The sequence below is a fragment of the Asparagus officinalis genome, chromosome 1 (assembly GCF_001876935.1).
Source record: "Asparagus officinalis chromosome 1, Aspof.V1, whole genome shotgun sequence".
Lineage (NCBI taxonomy): Eukaryota > Viridiplantae > Streptophyta > Magnoliopsida > Asparagales > Asparagaceae > Asparagus > Asparagus officinalis.
Window position 1 is genome coordinate 15,722,039 of NC_033794.1, and position 18,730 is coordinate 15,740,768.

General features: G+C 42.1%; 1 protein-coding gene across 2 annotated transcripts in view; it reads right to left on the reverse strand.

The window, feature by feature from the left end:
- The window catches only part of LOC109819456 (probable E3 ubiquitin-protein ligase MARCH10), a 6,046-nt gene extending 2,439 nt beyond the window's left edge, over positions 1–3,607 (reverse strand). Inside the window, exons 1-4 of one of the 2 annotated variants that reach the window (XM_020385198.1) lie at positions 3,424–3,607; positions 2,748–2,841; positions 1,669–2,100; positions 425–599 (exon numbers count right to left, since the gene is read on the reverse strand). In XM_020385198.1, the coding sequence (XP_020240787.1) occupies positions 425–599; positions 1,669–2,100; positions 2,748–2,822 (682 nt within the window). In that variant the 5' untranslated portion in view covers positions 2,823–2,841; positions 3,424–3,607. The remainder of the gene's footprint in view (positions 1–424; positions 600–1,668; positions 2,101–2,747; positions 2,842–3,423) is intronic. The other variant, XM_020385204.1, reaches the window with a different exon arrangement.

An 18,730-nucleotide genomic window follows, 5' to 3' on the forward strand; every position in this document is an offset into this window, starting at 1 on the left:
ACATTCCCTGACATCAATGAAAATTTAGTTTACCTGCAAATTGTGTGGATTTTGTTGCACGAGGGTCTTTTTTTCATTTTTTTAAAATCTTCTCTCCCTTCTCCTATCTTCCCTTCCCTTCACCTCCCACAGGTGACCTCCCAAACAGACTGTAAGATTTTTCACATGCAGAGCATATGACAATTTAAAGTGACCGCAGGAGGTCATGATATTTAAGTGAGAAGTTCAGGAAGACTTTCTAAGATTTATAAAGTTCAGGAGGGTTTTTCTAAGCCTCCAACGACCAGGTTTTTTTTATGAAAGTTACCCTTTCTGTTTTTTCCTTAATGTTTATATTTCTTTTTAGAAAAATCATAATGCAATGTCTCGTAATCTTAAGCTGAAGGTGGCCATATGTGGTGATCAAGAGGAATGGGTAATTTACCACTATCTTGGTCATTGATGGAATCTGACACGGAGAGATTTATGTTGGTTGCTCGTGGAGTTGAAGGAAAAACACGAAATCCACTTCCCAAGGACTCCGCTCTCTTGATACTTCTTGATTTAGTGTTCACGGGTACAGATAGCGAACGTGATATGTGCTTTTGAACTCCTTTTTTCTGATAAAGTGAGAGAAATCAGTAGTTACCTAAACAAATATAACACCTTTACAGTATGAAATTCTCCATAAATAAGGTACAGAAATGTGCATGCCCAATAATGTAAAGATGTTCTAGCATGCAGCAAGTGTGGGCAAACCTAAAATATCTACAGATTTACACAGCCATAAACAAGTGTGCATCCACCCACTCATGAGCAAGAAGAAGTTGAAAAAGTTAAAGTTATATATTCAATAGAATTTTTACATGTATGAGTGAGAAATGCATATTAAAGCATGTCCAAGTTGAGAAAACAACAATAGCAACGAAGTATCCAAAATTTTTGGGCAGCTGCAGAATCCAATCTCCATTAAATTAAGTTCTATTAAGGGGCATCTCCTCCAGTAAGCTAAATTATTACCCTCCTGGAGAAGGGGGAAAAACAATGCAATTTACAATGTAAACTTAAATATCTCTGGTGCTTTATCTGTATGAGATCAGATACAAGGTTGATTAAGTCATTTCAACCGGAGTAACCAAACATTAGAAGGAACAATGTGTATCTACTCATATACATATGAGATGTATCTAAAATCTGCTGACCATCTAAACGAGCATAAATATCTCCATAAATAAGGAAACACGATGTTTTTCCTCAAGAAAAGGAAAAAGAAAAGAGAGAAACACAGGGATCCCTAACAATGTTTTTTTGACTTAGGTATAAAACTCTAGGTTAGAGCTACTCAGTTAACAGAACAACATCTTGTAGGAGCTACCTTATGCCGATTGCCATGAACGACCGTGCTGACATAAAGATGACTCATTAAGTGTAAGAGGGCAGCATTGTTTTCTTTCAAACCCTTTATAGTTTCCCTATTGGTCCCAGATAATTACGGCATATGGTTACTATTTCAAGTACATAAAACATTCAAGACATCGCCCTGCTCTATACTTTGATCGGTGTAGATCATATGCAAGTGATTACCTACTTTAGACACAGATTCATACTCAAACACATTATAAATAAATAAATAGATGTCTTCACAATAAAATAGTTGAACGTTCATGTAATAAGACCAAAATCACCTACCACTGAAGTTGGCTGGTCCACTGTGCTAACTCCTGGTAATGAATTGTTCTTCAGAAGTGTCACGGGATTAACTGGTGAAGATGATGTTCTGCTAACTGTTGGCATGAATAATCTAGTAAAGGATAAAGACCTCGATGTTGAAGGCTTTCTGTTATGACTCCCTGAAGCCTCACTTTCAGCTGTTGAACTACGAGACTTAAAGCTGAGTCTTGCAAGGAGATTTTTTATTGATGGCTTGCCTTTAGCTGAAGTAGGTGTGGATGTCCTGCATAAATCTACATTTGTTGAATCAGAACTAGGTGTTGTAGGCATATTTATGGTCATAGATGGACTCCCCGAATCTTTCGATGGTATCTCTACAGAGAGTCTAGGCCTTTTCAAGTTGTGAACAGGGGAAACTTCTTCAATTATTTCAGCTGACTTCTCGTGATCCTGCAATATTTCAAATAAAATCATGCGCACAGATCGCAAAGTAAAGTATGGCTCTTTGTGACAGAAAGTACAAACCTTTGCCTGATACTAATATTTATCATTTAACAGAGTTAGCACCCATTTTGGGAAACATCGAATAGCTTATTTCACTGTCGTGGTTGCATAGATAAGAAACATCTCTCCTTGGGCTTGATTCTTAAGGTTGCTTATGTTACCATTTTAAGAATAAAGGCACTTTCAGATCAATTTAATTACAGATGCAGCTGAATACTATTGGCTTCCTACAAATAGAGAAGCTGATCAATTGACCTGTAATATCTCCACGTTTTCATAGCTAAGCAGTATTACGTGGATTTAAACAAGGAATAACTAGTGCTAGCAAAAATTGAAGGAAATGACCCAAAAAATTACTAAGAAACATGTGATCCTTATTAATGTATTCAAAAATTAGAAGGGAAAAAAAATTGAAGCTAAAATATCGGATTAGTCTTTCTGGCCAAATTATTACCACCAAAATATCTAGACTCAACTCATCAAGAGTCCTCAAAATCAAGCATCTTAAGCCTACTACATTTACAAAGATATTAAAATACTAGTGAATATTTTCTATTTAACAACTTTGCAGACTATTAAGCTACCAAAACTACCTTTTGGTTAAGCACACTTATCCCATGATCTTCATTGGCTTCGTGCTCAATGGGAATGTAGCTTTGTGATGTCATATTAGAGAAATTACATCAACTGCAAACACCACAAAAAATGATTAGATGATATAAACAGAAGTACAAATATCCAGAAAGCATCATCACATAGTTGCATATTCCACTTAAACCAACAAAAATTTTCACAGCCCTCAAGTCCAAAGAGTTTAAAACTAAAAAAAAAAACGAAAAAGGAAAAAAGAAAGAAAAGAAAAATTCTTTATAATTGATCTTAAAACGTCTCAGTGCATTAAAACAACATATTGTGTTTGCGTCAAGTAAAATGAGCTAAGAACATATCATACTTCGAAAAAGAATTCACCAACTCCAATATCTAAAACAATGGTATTAAAAAACATACTATGTAATTTGGAAAAAGAATCCTAAAAATGGCACAAGTTCTTCCCAAAAAAAAAATCCAAACACTTACACACTCCAAAAAGAAAAAAAAGCCAAACTGGGCAACGAAATGGGAGTAAACAATCCAACCCAGAAGGCCATTTCAAGCCAAGCAAATAACTATTTTTGACGAAGCATGAAATTTTGGGGGAAAACCCAAACAAATGCATAAAAGAGTTCTAATCACAAAAAAAAAAATCACACTCATGAAAGCAGAGCTCACCTGGACTCAAGAATCAACTATGTTATGAAAATTTCAAAAGAAAAAAATAGAGTGAAGGATTTCACAAGGATTCAACACGCTTATAATGGAGCCAATACATGTTGGAGAGAGACGGTGAGTTTTTTTTCCCGTCCGAGAGAGAGAAAAATGCGAGCTTGTTTTTTTGGATTATATAATAAACTAGTCGTGGACATGGTATCATTTTTTTTGGAAAAATTACTTCTAGACCCTAAATTTATATTTTTAATGTACCCCAGCCCCCCTATTTTTTTAATGTTCTTTAGCCCCTCCTTTTGAAAAAAATATGTCTAAGCCCCTCCATCACTCCTCCATCATGATTCCAGCTCATTTCAACAGTTGATTAGACATGACAGCTCATGATTAGACATATCAGCTGACTTAAATCCCGAATTTACCCTTCTCTTTCTTATGTTAGTGGATGTTAACTCTTTTCTGTAACATGTTAACTCTTTTCTGTAACATGTTAACTCTTTTCTGTAAAATGTTAACTTTTTCTGTAACATGTTAACTCTTACAGATAACATGTTAATTCTTACAGCTAACATGTTAACTTTTCTGTAACATGTTAACTCTTACAGATAACATGTTAATTCTTACAGCTAACATGTTAACTCTAACAGATAATATGTTAACTCTTACTGCTAACATGTTAGCTGTAAGAGTTAACATGTTACAGAAAAGAGTTAATATGTTACAGAAAAGAGTTAACATGTTATAGACAAGAGTTAATATTAATGTGCCCATGCGAAGTTCCTCGGAACGACGCCGGCGACGAAGCGGGGAAAGGGGCAAAGGGTGACCGAAGGAGGAGGAGGGAGGTGCAGCGGGAGAGAGAGACGGGGGAGGGAGGCGGGGGAGGTGCAGCGGGAGGGTAAAATGGGGATTGTGTATGGAGTTTGCATGGGAACTTGGGGAGAGGGGTTTTTAATAATTTTTTCAAAAACGGGGGGCTGCAGCACATGTTTGAAAGTTGGGGGGGCTAAGGCACATTGAAAATATGAATTTGAGGCCTTGAAGCAAATTTTCCTTTTTTTTACAGTAATCCTAATAATTTATAGATGTTACAGTAATATTTTTTGGATTGCTATAGTTCCCACTGTCGCTACAAATTTTTAAAATAATGCAATATTCCTATGTGATACAACAATTTTTTTTTTAAATTACTGTATTATTAAATCTTATTTGCTACAGTGATAATGTTATAGTGAATTTTGGGTTCTCCACTATACACGCGAGTAGATGAGAAATATATTACATACATTGAATTTTGCAAACGGTTGTCTTTTCATCGTAAAGAGGTTCAAGTGGGGCCCGCTATACTACTCATGGAGCTGACCATGTTCCTTATTTGTGCTAAAAATTAAAGCTGAATAGCACCTGAATGCCTTATAGTTTCACTTTGTAGCACTAATGTACATATTTCACAGCATTTATATAGCTTGAGAGTTGTTCAAAATTAGCATGTTAATATTATTTATTATGCAAACATGTAATTTTCATCTAAAAATTCTTTTATGATTTTTATATATTAATTTTAGAGGTTTTTAATCATTAATTTATAAAATTACTATTAAATCTATCCCAATTCTAATTTAAATGCATCATATTTTTATTTTAAAAAAGAATTAAAAAGATTTAACAATTAATTCAGCAACTTTATATATAGAAAGTTATAAAATTAGCATTTGAATGTTATATGGTTAACTTTCAGGTAAATTTTTTTTCCTGTTTACAAAACAAAGAGTATTAATTTATCAATTTTGAGCAACTCAAAGTATATAAATATTATGAAATACAATTGAGGGTATAAATGTTAAGGTAGTGAAACAATAAGGTATTTAAAAGCTATTTAGCCAAAAATTAAAAAAAGAAAGGGAAAAGGCAACAAAACAAAATAATTCAATTCAAATTTGTGTTGAAAATCAGGATATATCCATTTTTTCCATGGAATTTTTAGATAGTTTGGCCTGAATTTGTAACATTATTTACCCATTTGGATTCAAATAGTTATCCATTGAAAAACAAATATTTTTCTAGAGATGAAAAAATTAACTTTTTTCTCAAGTTTTAAATTTCATATGCAATAATCAAAATTTAGTACTATCATAACAAACTAATTATTATTTTTAGGGTAAATTACGGAAAACTCTCCTCAGGTTTGCATGATTTACAGAAAATTCCCCTAAAGTTTTAAAAGTGACACTATTTCTTCCTAATTCTCTATTCATTTGTAGCCAAATAATCATCATTTTTTTATGTAATAGTGTGTGTATGTGTGTGTGTATGTGTGTGTGCGCGTGTGTGCGTGTGTGTGCAGTGTCGAAGTGCATTAATTCTGCTTTGAACTTTCATATCAAAGTTAATTTGTAGAAATTTGAGAAGAGGGAGAGGGGACTAATGTAGGATTGGCAGTTAATGGGCTCATAATAGACGTTTGGCAGGCTGGCGGTCGACCGCGAGGTTTTTGCGATGACCGTGAGGTTTTGGCGATCGACCACGTTCGTGCACAGACCTCAATGTGCAATTTGGATCTTTAGCGGTCGACCGCGGTTTTCTCTGGACTTTGGGACCTGTTCTGGATTTGGTGCGGTCGACCGTGGCGATCGACCGTGGCGATCGACCGCAATGCCATCGTGGTCGACCGTGGGCAGAATCTGGGTTTCAGACCCGTTTCGTTTGGGAGTTGTATAAATACCCATAACTCGTTTCTAGGATTTGTAAGCAATGATTTTGAGCTGAAGAAAGAGGGGTTTTGTTGGGCTTCTATTGTAGGAGCATTTGGAGAGATCAAGTATGATTTGTGGAGGGTTTTTTATGAGATTTGTAACCCTAGTTGTATCCCTTTGATTTCTAATAGTGAAAACTCCCCCTTCCTTGTCCCGTGAACGTAGGCATCTCGCCGAACCACGTTAAAACTGGTGTATTTTGTGTTTGTGCTATCTTTGGTGTGTTGTTTATCTCTCTCGGCTATTTGGTTGGATCTCGGCACATAGGGTTTTTCCCAACAAGTGGTATCAGAGCTCAGGGCAACACTTGGACTTTTTGGAGGTGTAGATCAGTTGGGAAGTTCATCTAGAGCTTCGATTGGTGATAAAGATGAGATCTTTGTGGTAAAGTTTCTATTTTTTTCAAGTTGGATCTATTTCTTGTTTGTTCCGCAATTGTTTGTGTGCTTTGAGATATATGACCGGGAAAGATAAAAGTGGGGAGGGTTCTTCTAGTGTGAAGACCATCCAAAGTTTGAATGTCCATTCTATGAAGATAGATGTGGAGAAGTTCGATGACACAAATAATTTTGGACTTTGAAGATACGAAGTCATGGATGCGCTAAATGCGCAAAATTTGGAAGATACGTTGGAGTTGGACGGGAAACCGGCCGACGTTGATGAGAAGGTTTGGAAGAAAATGAATAGAACGACGTGTGGTGTGATTAGGTCTTGTCTCACTCAAGATCTAAAATATGATGTGATGAAATGAGACTTCTGCAAAGAAGATTTTGGGAGGTCCTAGAGGGCAAGTATTTGATGAAGAGCGTTGAAAATCGCTTGCATTTGAAGATGAGGCTTTATCGCTTCCAATTGAAGAAGGGGACATCCATTAGTGATCACATGAACCACTACACAAAGCTACTTGTAGATTTGGCGAATATAGATGTCATTGTTGAAGATGAGGATAAGGCGTTGTTATTGTTGAGTTCCGTGCCCGACAAGAAATATGAGACCTTCGTCCTCACTCTTATTAATAGGAAGGCATCTCTTTCATATAGTGAGGTCACCGCGGCTCTTGTGAATTATCAACTTTGTAAGAAGGACAAGGAGACTTCCATTGAGCCGGTAGCAGGGGCATTGGTTACAAGAGCTAGAAGTCCAAACCGTGGTAGGAGGTCGTAGTCTAGAGGGGGCATCCCGTAGTTGGTAGGAATCAGTGTGCCTTTTATAAAGAGGATGGACATTGAAAAGCCGAATGCCCAAAATTACAAGCCGGGAAGAATAAGGGGAAAGCTATACAAACTTAAGAGGTGAATGTTACCAAGGCTAGTGGCGACATTTCAGATTCAGATTCTTCGGGCTATTCATACCCAGCTCTTCCGTCAGTTGGTGTTGCCGACTCCACCGAGTGGATGTTGGATTCAGGTACTACTTACCACATATGCCCTAGGAGAGATTGGTTCTCTAGCTTTCAGGAGTTAGAAAGAGGGGATGTTGTTCTTATGGGTAATGATCACAGATACCCTATTAGTGGTATTGGTACCATTTAGATTCGGACGAGTGATGGGATGATTCGGGAGTTGGTTGATGTGAGGTTCGTTCCTCAACTGAGGAAGAACATCATTTCACTTGGGATATTGGAGGCAGCAGGCTATAGGGTGACCTTGACGGATGCACACTTGAAGGTCACATTGGGGTCCATGATTTTGATGAAGGGCGTCAGGAGGAGTAACTTGTATTAACTGCTTTGGAGCATGGTGATTGATAGAGTACTGACGACTTCTTTGGCTAGACTGTGGCATTGTTTGGTGCTGGGGTGTATTATTGGTTATGCCGTGCATAGATTGTTGAGGAGTGCTATGACCTGTAAATTGAAGTCCTTTGAGCACAGTGGGATGAGCGAGAAGACCGAGGTGGAGTTTGGCACTTCTATCCATCGATCGAGTGGTTTTTAGGAGGTGTTCAGTCGGGCATTAGGGGCCTTCCATAGAGACATCATTGGGAGGTAATCATTATTTTGTTTCCTATGTTGAGGATTATACTAGGCATTTATGGGTTTCAACCAAGTCCCGTTTGTATGAAGCCCTAGTAGTCTGCAACAGTTGGAAGAGGTGTATGAGCAGAAAGGTTACCCGTCGTACTAGTTCTAGTAGGGGTTCTTTCTTACATTGGTGCCGAGCTCATGGCAGTTGGAGACACTTCATAGGAGAGGAAATATTGGGACGACGAGATGAGATGGCGGATTCTGTGGGCCGTTCTTTTCTGGAGGAGGATCGGCGTTGGTGTTTTCGTCGAAAGTTGCCTTCATTATTGATTTCATTAAAACTTCAAACGTTACAAATGAATTCAAACAACAAAGAAATAAAAATTACAACTTTCTTGAAAATAAACACAAGATCCGTTTGTCGTCTCTTGCTTGCGTGGGTCTTTAGCCTGTGACGGGGACGTCGATATCCGTGGACTACCTGGCAATCAGATCTGATCCAGAGCTTCGTCGATCCGCGAGGAGATCTAGAAACTTGAAGCGCCTATCTCGGATAAAGCGAGATATTTGCTCTTCTTAGTATCACCACAACGGGATAATACTAAGGATCGGGTACGGGTGATGTAGATCTGACGAAGAACTCTCTTTGTGTTGAAGTGCTCGATCACTCTTCACTCCGGCAGGGCTTCGCCAATTCTCCAAAATTCCAGATCTGAAAAAATGAGGCCTAAGGCTTGTATTTATAGGCACGAGGGATAACGGAGCGGTTAAAATGGACTACAGGGCCCAAATCCGCGTTGGGACACCATCCGAGACACCCCTTGGGGTGTCTCGCATTGACCGAGACGCTCCGTTGAGGTGCATTCGTCCGCTTCCGCTGTAAATTCTTCGTCCGAACTCGGATTTTAGTGATTCGAAGTGCGTTGGAAGTCTGACGAAGAGTTCTATCAGCTCCGATGGTTGGATTATCTGTAGGATGAACGAGACACGATCGCGGGGCTCTCGATTAGCCCGTGCCTTCGTTATCCCGAAATTCTGTCAGCTCACGTAGTTCGTCGGTTCACTTCAATCGTTCACCAACGTCAGTCGAACTCCTGTGAACCAGATAGTGACGTTTGTTGTCGTTCCTTAACACTGAGCTGTTCGTGGAGACCTATAGGCAATTTTTGATGCCTACAGATACCCCTTCCAAAGCGTTCCGGGCTCGTTTCTTTTATAGAAGAGGCTGGAATACTTTGGATGTGATTGGTCTAGCCTTCAGTCGGCGTAAAGGACCTGTAGTTAGCTTCAACTTTTGGCTCCTTCGATTTTCGGTCTATTCAATGCTTTGACGAATAGCCGAAGTTCTTCCGAAGCTGCGTTTATCGCTTGGCCGTCGTCGGAGTCTCGAGTCTACAGTGATGAATTGAGTTTGGCTCGTTTCATTGAGTTGACTTTGAACTACCTCCGTCATATTGTGTTGACTTAGGGTTTCAGATCACCGTATGTTGACTTTTTGTCGCAACGCGTTGACTGGCGTTGACCTAGGGTTACGCGTTGACCGGCGTTGACCCTAGGGTTTCGAGCGTCGAACTTTAACTTTTTGGTCGCAACGCGTTGACCTAGGGTTACGCGTTGACCGGCGTTGATCCTAGGGTTTCGAACGTCGAACGTTGACTTTTTGGTCGCAACGCGTTGACTGGCGTTGACCTAGGGTTACGTGTTGACCGGCGTTGACCCTAGGGTTTCGAACGTCGAACGTTGACTTTTTGGTCGCAACGCGTTGACTGGCGTTGACCTAGGGTTACGCGTTGACCGGCGTTGACCCTAGGGTCTCAAACGTCGAATGTTGACTTTTTGTCGCAACGCGTTGACTGGCGTTGACCTAGAGTTACGCGTTGACCGGCGTTGACCCTAGGGTTTCGAACGTCGAACGTTGACTTTTTGGTCGCAACGCGTTGACTGGCGTTGACCTACGGTTACGCGTTGACCGGCGTTAACCCTAGGGTTTCGAACGTGAACGTTAACTTTTTGGTCGCAACGCGTTGACTGGCGTTGACCTAGGGTTACGCGTTGACCGGCGTTGACCCTAGGGTTTAAATTGTCATACGTTGACACAGTTTATACTCGTACGTTTACTGGAGTATACACAGTTTAAGCTCTTAAGGTATTGGAGCACAGCGGTCCCAAGTGTCGGGGTTGCAGGACCAACTGTTAAAGCTGATTCATCTGCATATGTGGATTTTATCCTGAATTTGTTGGATGCTCAAGTCACGAGACCAACAGCAGAGCTGATGCATCAATGACTCGCACTTATAGAATTTTTGGCAAATTCTCAGCAATCAACGGGTTTGATGAGCCTTTACCGACTACCGTTTGAGTCGGGCTAGCATGCAGATTGTTTAGATCCGTTCTGCACATAACGTTGTGCTAAAAGAGTTAACTCTTTTAGTGCTACGACATTGAATACGTAGACTTCGTCTTTCTCACGGGAATAGACTACCCGGCAACGCGTGTTAGGCGCTGACTTATCCTTACTTAGGATTCAGGATAAAAATCCCCAGACTCGGATTCTGGTGTCTTCTTCAATCGGTAAAAGACTAAAGCGGCAACGCGTGTTGGGCGTTGACTTATCCCTGCTTAGGCTTCGGGATAAAATTCCCCGTGCGTGTGAGGCATGGATTATGGTGTTATTAATAACAACCTGCCACAATGTTGAATATGTGGTCTTTTGTCCTTTTTACAGTCAAAGACTAACCGACAATGCGTGTTAGACATAGACTTTGAGATTTTTGGCAAACCCCCAGCCATCAATGGGTTTGACGTGCCTTTACCGATTACCGTTTGAATCGGGCTAGCATGTGAATTATTAAAACCCGTTTCACATGTAACGTTGTGCTAAGAGAATTGCTTCTCTTAGACTTAATGCTATGATTTTGAATACATAAACTTCGCCCTTGTTACGGGAATAGGCTACCCGGCAACACGTGTTAGGTGTTGACTCATCCCTACTTAGGCTTCAGGATAAAATTCCCCAAGTTTAGACCTTGGTGTCTTTTTCAATCGGTGAAAGACTAAACCGGCAACGCGTATTAGGCGTTGACTCATCCCTACTTAGGATTCGGGATGAAAGTCCCAAGAATTGTACCCTGGTGTCTTTTTCAATCGGTGAAAGACTAAACCGGCAACGCGTGTTAGGCGTTGGCTTATCCCTGCTTAGGCTTCGGGATAAAATTCCCCAGAATTATACTCTGGTGTCTTTTTCAATCAGTGAAAGACTAAACCGGAAACGCGTGATCTCCACCCCCAGAATCCGAAAAGATGAAACTAAGAGTGGGATCTCCACTCCGAGAATCGGAAAAGTTCAAACGGCCCTAACTTTTATAGGATTGGTCATTTGAATCAAAAGAATCCCTCATTTATTGAGGGGAAAGCCCAATTTCGACCCTAACTTTTATATGTTTGGTGGAAAAAGGAACAAAGGCGGATTTTTGTTTATCGAAAAGGAATGACTCGATCTTAGTGCTAACTATTTGTAGGCTTGACTAAGTGAGATCGGGAACAATCCTAACTTTTATAGGTTTGATTGTTCAAATTAAAAGTGGACCTCTCGTTCATGGAAGGAATCGAGAGAGGAATTTGGCTTTGGCCCTAACTTTTATAGGTTTGACCTGAAAACAAAGAAAGTGGAATACAGGTAGCAAAGAAAGTGCCAACCCATATTACCACTCAGAGCCTGAGAAATGCCAATGACTGGCAGATGGAAATGTTGGTGGATCCACCGTCAATTAGTTTGATCAGCAGATGGTTTGGTGAGGAAAGATTAACCTATCAGAGGATTGGATCTCATCTCACAAAAAAAAAAAAACTCATAAGAGTTAAAGAATTTTGATAATAAGAAGAAACGTTCCAGCGTTCTGAATTCGAGCAAGAATTTCTTATTCATCACTTCTACAATGATTGGGTTATCCCTAAGAATATTAACATTCTTTTGGGAACTTCTCGTTACACGAATTATCCACCCCCAGCTTTCTTGCAAAACTGGGTGTAACGAGGAGTACGTTATCCTCAATCGCATGTTCAGGTTATCCTTAAGAATATATGATTCTCTAGGAACTTCCCGTTACGTAAATCGTCCACCCCCAGCTTCCTTGCAAAACTGGGTGTAACGAGGAGTACGTTATCCTCAATCGCATGTTCAGGTTATCCTTAAGAATATATGATTCTCTAGGAACTTCCCGTTACATGAATCGTCCACCCCCAGCTTCCTCTGCGGAACTGGTTCGGACATTATTCTCAGTTACCTGACCGGGTTATCCTTAAGAATATTAGCATAATATTCCCTAGGAACTTCCCGTTAAAAGTGGGAAACAGTTTAGACTCATATACCTATTGGAGTATGCAGGGAACAGTTTAACCTCTTGCACCTGTTGGAGGATTGAGAAACAGTTTATACTCGTATACTCTTTGGAGTCTTAAGAATTGTTGAGGCGCCTTTTGTTGTTGCTGTTGCGGTTGCGCTTGCACCTCGAATGTTTGATTCGCGTCCACAGCATTCGCATGTGCTTTTCCCTTAGGGACAAAGTTCTGTTGCGGAGCATTATTAGCTATTTGGCCCCCTTTCCACCTTCTTCCTTTTAAGGAATCGCTCGGCTCGTTCTCCTCGCACCTTTAAATCCTTCCAGGTCTTTGGTGGTGCCATTCCCATAGCTTCGAGGATGTCCAATGAAAGATTATTATGACAGGTCTCGAGGATGAAATCTTCGCTGAGCGGATCCCTGTAATTCATTGCTTTATTTCGGAATCTCTTCACGAAGTTTTCGACTGTCTCACCATTTTTCTGCTTCTCATCAAATAGAGTGCCGATTGAGACCTCGGTGTCGTCGTCGAAGAAGTTCGTTAGAAACATATCCTCCATGTCGTCCCAACTGCTGATACTCCCCGGCTTGAGGTGACGATACCAATCGAAGGCCGCTCCGCGAAGAGTGCCAACGAATGACCGCACCATTAAGGGTTCATTCCCGGAGATTATTCATAAGTGAGACTTAAAATATATTAAGTGTTGGGTAGGGGAACCCTTTCCGTCAAACGGCGTAAAGTTAATGAGATTGAACTTTGCCGGATATGGAATTGATTCCCACTCCCTTGGGTATGGACATGGTATACCGGACCTCTTCACTTCTTGAGCATTCATCAACGCGTTGATCTTGCTCTCCAAGTCCTTCATTTTCTTGTCTTCACTCGTATCTGTCTTCGAGTGGTTTCGGGGAGAGGTAACGTGATCCTCTTTCGCATTATCATCTGAGGGACCGCCTCCATTATTGTTGTTGACGGGAGGGATGTTCATGTTGGCATTATCCTCTTCCCGTTCATTCTCATCTTGATTCGGATTATTACGACGACTGGGTTCTCCTTGGTGAGTTGTCAGTGCCGCGATTTGCTGGTCATGCATCTCTCTCATCTGCTGCATGGCCATCTCCATCTCGAACTTGAAAGCTTCCTTCTGCTTAGTCAGGGCATCTTCAAGCATCTTGGTTACTTGTTCGGCGCTGATCATAAGCGACTCATAGGGTTGCCCCGCACTAGATGTCGTGTCATCGGATGCTATAGCTGAGCAGGAATCTGAACCGGCATCTGACACCTCCTCTTCCAAAGGAAGTCCCTTTTGCATCCTTTGGTAATTCTTTTGCCTATTGATCCCTGACCGCAATCGAGTTATGCGTTGGGATGCTTCGGCAAGTTGATCTGAGCTAGAGTGTCATGTCGATTTCCCTCTGCAGGTCATATTAGCAGACACTTCTAGGAATTCGTCCTCTTGGCGGACAGGCTTCTTCCTACGAAAACGCCTATTCTTTCGAACACCGAAACTCTCCTTGGGGCTTTAGTACAGCAGCATTCTGACAGTACCGCCTTGATTATGTTGGCACACGGACAGTGAGATTCCGTGTCTCGAGCATCTCCCTTTCGAGACTTACTCGCACCCCCAGCTCTATAGTACAACTCATCAGTTTGATAACTGGAGCAACCCATAAAGTGTTGGCATGACTTCCCAGTTATAACACAATCATCATCAGACGAATGTGTTTCCCTCTGAGGATATGACGCTTTATTAGCGTTTTCAAAAGTCGCTCGTTCAAGTCTACGCTTTTGCGAGCGTGAAAACTTAACGGGCTCTTGAACTTCGACCCGCAATCTAATGCGGTCGGTAACAGGAACTTTCCCTTTGTTATCTTTCTTGGGGGGATTAATACGACCCCCAGTCTGGTTTGTTGTTTGGGAACCTTTCAACGGTCCCAATCGCTCATTGACAGGTGCTTTACCTCGGTTTTCCGGTAAAGGACCGAGACGATCTTTCAAAGGAACCTTGGATCTACGAAGACCCACGTTCTTACCTGACTCCGCCGGAGGGGCAAGGGAAACGGGATCTGGATTTGATGAAGGTTGGACGGCGATTCCGTCCACTTTTGCCTTTGGCGCCGGCTTTGCCTTTGGCACCCACATCTGCTTGTGTTTTGACGGCTTCTTTACCGTCTCTTCTTTCTGCATCTCCTCTGCTTTCTGCAGAAGGACTCGGGCATGCGCAAGCAATGCGCGGCGTTTCTTGATTCGCTCTTCGAGGGTTGAGCGAGTCCTCTTGACACGAACCCATTCGTTCGTCTCTGTCTTGGAAGAGGAGTTGGTTGTGCGCCGTTGTTGCTCTTGGCGCTGTCTGGACTTTAGATCCTCATTGTAGCGGATCCCGTCCATTGATTCAGCGGCCTTGGCCAACTGTCGCGCAAGGCGTTGACGCCGTCTTTGGCGCGCCCTCTTTGACAAGGTTGGAACACCTTCAGCAGTTGACTTCGCGGCGGAAGGGAGATCTGGATCTGCAGCTTCGACCTTCTCGGGTGCCGCAGGGACGTCGTGAGCCATGGGTGTAGCGACGGTGAATAACGAAAATAAAAATTACAACTTTCTTGAAAATAAACACAAGATCCGTTTATCGTCTCTTGCTTGCGTGGGTCTTTAGCCTGTGACGGGGACGTCGATATCCGTGGACTACCTGGCAATCAGATCTGATCCAGAAAAATCGGGCAGAGCTTCGTCGATCCGCGAGAAGATCTAGAAACTGAAGCACCTATCTCGGAAAAAGCGAGATATTTGCTCTTCTTAGGATTACCGACGAGGGGTAATGCTAAGGAACGGATGCGGGTGATGTAGATCTGATGAAGAAACTCTCTTGCGTTGAAGTGCTCGGTCACTCTTCACTCCGGCAGGGCTTCGCCTCTTCTCCAAAATTCCTGATCTGAAAAAATGAGGCCTAAGGCTTGTATTTATAGGCATGAGGGATAACGGAGCGGTTAAAACGAACTACAGGGCCCAAATCCGCGTTGGGACACCCCTGGGGTGTCTCGGAAAATCCGAGACACCCCTGGGGTGTCTCGGAAATTCCGAGACGCTCCGTTGAGGTGTATTCGTCCGCTTCCGCTGTAAATTCTTCGTCCGAACTCGGATTTTAGTGATTCGAAGTGCGTTGGAAGTCTGACGAAGAGTTCTATCAGCTCCGATGGTTGGATTATCTGTAGGATGAATGAGACACGAAGGGCGTTGTTCCTTTTGTAAACATCGCGGGGCTCTCAATTAGCCCGTACCTTCGTTATCCCGAAATTCTGTCAGCTCACGTAGTTCGTCGGTTCACTTCAATCGTTCACCAACGTCAGTCGAACTCCTGTGAACCAGATAGTGACGTTCGTTGTCGTTCCTTAACACTGAGCTGTTCGTGGAGACCTATAGGCAATTTTCGATGCCTACAGTTGGTTGTCGAGCAGTGGATTTGATATTCGGGCTCTGACAAGTTTGGGTCATCTTATGAGGTTGCCGACTGCTGTGTCAGATATTGTTAGATCTGGTGGAGTTGTTTCAGATTTTGGTTGGCGTCGGATATTGGGCTACCCAGCACGTGGCCACATCGTGGATGTGAGATTGGATTCGATTGCGTATTTAGGATTCAGGGGCTCATTCGGCTATCAGTTGGGAGCTTCTGAGTTTGGTCTGAGCAGGTTTGTCAATTTGGACTCTTGGCAGATAAAGAGTATTGATTAGATCAGTGTTTGTGGAAAAATTTATAGTAAAAAGACAGTGAAAGAAAATTGACTTGTATTCTCTCAAAATCGATTACAATTTGGATTTCCTGATTACAAAAGAGAGGAAAATTGATCTAGATTCTCCCCTTTGTTTAAATCTGGGTTCTTCACGGTAGCGATGGAATGACTCCCTCGAATGCTCGCATCGAGTTTGCTCTCCGTTGACGATCCGACGTTTTGATTCACTGGAACGATATCTTCTCCTAACGATTCGACGCTGTGGAGAACTTGCGTGGCAAGTTTTAGACTCTTGATGAGTTGATAACTCTAAACGAGTTTAAAACTCTATAAAAGAGTTTATTTGAACCGAATGTCGGTTAATCCGCCAAGGCCGAAAGCTCTCAAGACTGCTTCCAAAAGATGAATGTTGATCTCTCTTTTGTGCAGTTTTGATCTTCAAAACTCCAAATCGAATATCCCCAAGAAGAAGCGAAAGATCTCCTCCTTGCTGCTAAGTCTCAGATCCAAAAAGCCAACCTGAACTCAATTGAGTTTACCCATATTTATAGGAAATTAAAGGGTGTAACCGCCCCTCTTAATTCTCTCTATAATGGGGTTGAGAGGGGTGTAACCGTCCCCTTAATCCGCTCCTAAGTGGGGCGAAAATCCCTCAAATCGTGGAGGAAAAACGGTTCCTACAACCATTCAGCTCGTGTTTGAACGAGTCAAACGCCCACGTTGGCGTTCAGGACCCTAACTCCGTGTTTTAGAATGAAGACGCGGAGTTGGGTACTCGCTGGGTGTTGAAAAACACGAGGGCTGCTGGCGTTTTGGAGTCTGAAGGTTGGAAACGCGGGGTCGCCTGCACTTCGTTTGCTGAAGGTTGGAAACGCGAGGGTCGCTCGTGTTTTGCTTGTTGAAGCTTGGAAACGCGGGGGTCGCCTGCGTTTCAGGAATTGAAACGCGAAGACGAATTCCGCGTTTTTTAGAAGGAGCCAATGACTTATAGCTTCTTCTGCAGGGCGTTGCAAAGACTATTATCTTGTAATCTTCATCTTGGCTCCTTGAAAATATGAGAGTCGTCAGATTGTAACTCCCGATATTGATTGTGAAGACTATTGATCAGAGCTTTCATCAGTTATTGTGAAGATAGTCAAATTGTAACCTTCATTATGATTTTTAGACAGCCTACAATCAGTGGGATATCACAGCGGGTGGAGGGTGATGCTGCTCCACATTGGGTGGAGCTTACTCCACATACTCTAGGTCATTCTGTATTATTTGGGATTCCAGCTGAGGTGGCACAGCGTGAGAGTCATTTGGATTCGGATGCAGATGATGAGTTGGTAGATCCGAGTGCAGCTGGTGGATATAGCTTGGATACGACCATTGATTCACCTCAGGTTGAGGTGTTTGACTTGTTTCAGGTTGGGGCCGTTGATGATGCTATCAGCTGCAGAGTGGATATTGGTATTGGTGAGGAGTTGAGAACTCTTCTTTTGGACTGAGGGCCTTTGGAGGCCATTTGGTGAACTACGTGAAGGCTTGATTCCTTAGAGAGGATACGTAGACAGTCAGTTTTGATGCAGCCGATTTGGTGAGTAGACACTGCTAGTTTGGGGTGAGTGCTCGCACTCCCGTTTGGGTCTCTATTTGTTATGGATTGAATCCGTTGTCATGAGTCTGTTGCCATGGCGTACTGGATGCAACAAGTGAGCCATTGGTTTGGTGGGTGTCGGCTCAGTTTTGGGAATCTTCGTCGAGGTGGAGATTTGTAGGATTGACAGTTGATGGGTTCAGAATAGGCAGTTCTGGATTTGATCGGTCGACCATGGTGGTCGACCGCGATGGCATCACGGTCGACCGTCATGGTCGACCGTCGAAGCGGTTTGGGCAGAATCTGGGTTTCAGACCGGTTTCGTTTGGGAGTTATATAAATACCCATAACTCGTTTCTAGGGTTTGTACGCAAGGGTTTTGAGCTGAAGAAAGAGGGGTTTTGTTAGGCTGCTATAGTAGGAGCATTTGGAGAGATCAAGTGTGATTTGTGGATGGTTTTTTGTGAGATTTGTAACCCTAGTTGTATCCCCTTGATTTCTAATAGTGAAAACTTCCCCTTCCTTGTCCCGTGGATGTAGGCATCTTGCCGAACCACGTTAAAACTGGTGTATTTTGTGTTTGTGCTATCTTTGATGTGTTGTTTATCTCTCTCGGCTATTTGGTTGGATCTCGGCACAAGGGTTTCTCCCCAACAACTAAAGGGTCATTCTTAAAATTTTAGAGACATTTCAGTCAATCATGAATATCTCAGGGGGATTTCTGCATATTTTGTGCCTCATTCCATTGCTGGCCACATTCTGGTCTTATCATCAGCGTACGAGAGAACAAAAAATGTCTTATGAACAACAAACATACGTTCATGCACCTTTCTTTTCTAGTCTTTTACATGTTCTCTTCCAAAAATGTTTAGTACGTGTCGACGTACAGTCATTCTTTCATATTCATACTCCTACACATCGAAGCCAGTCTTTTACCAAACTATTGTCTTCAACC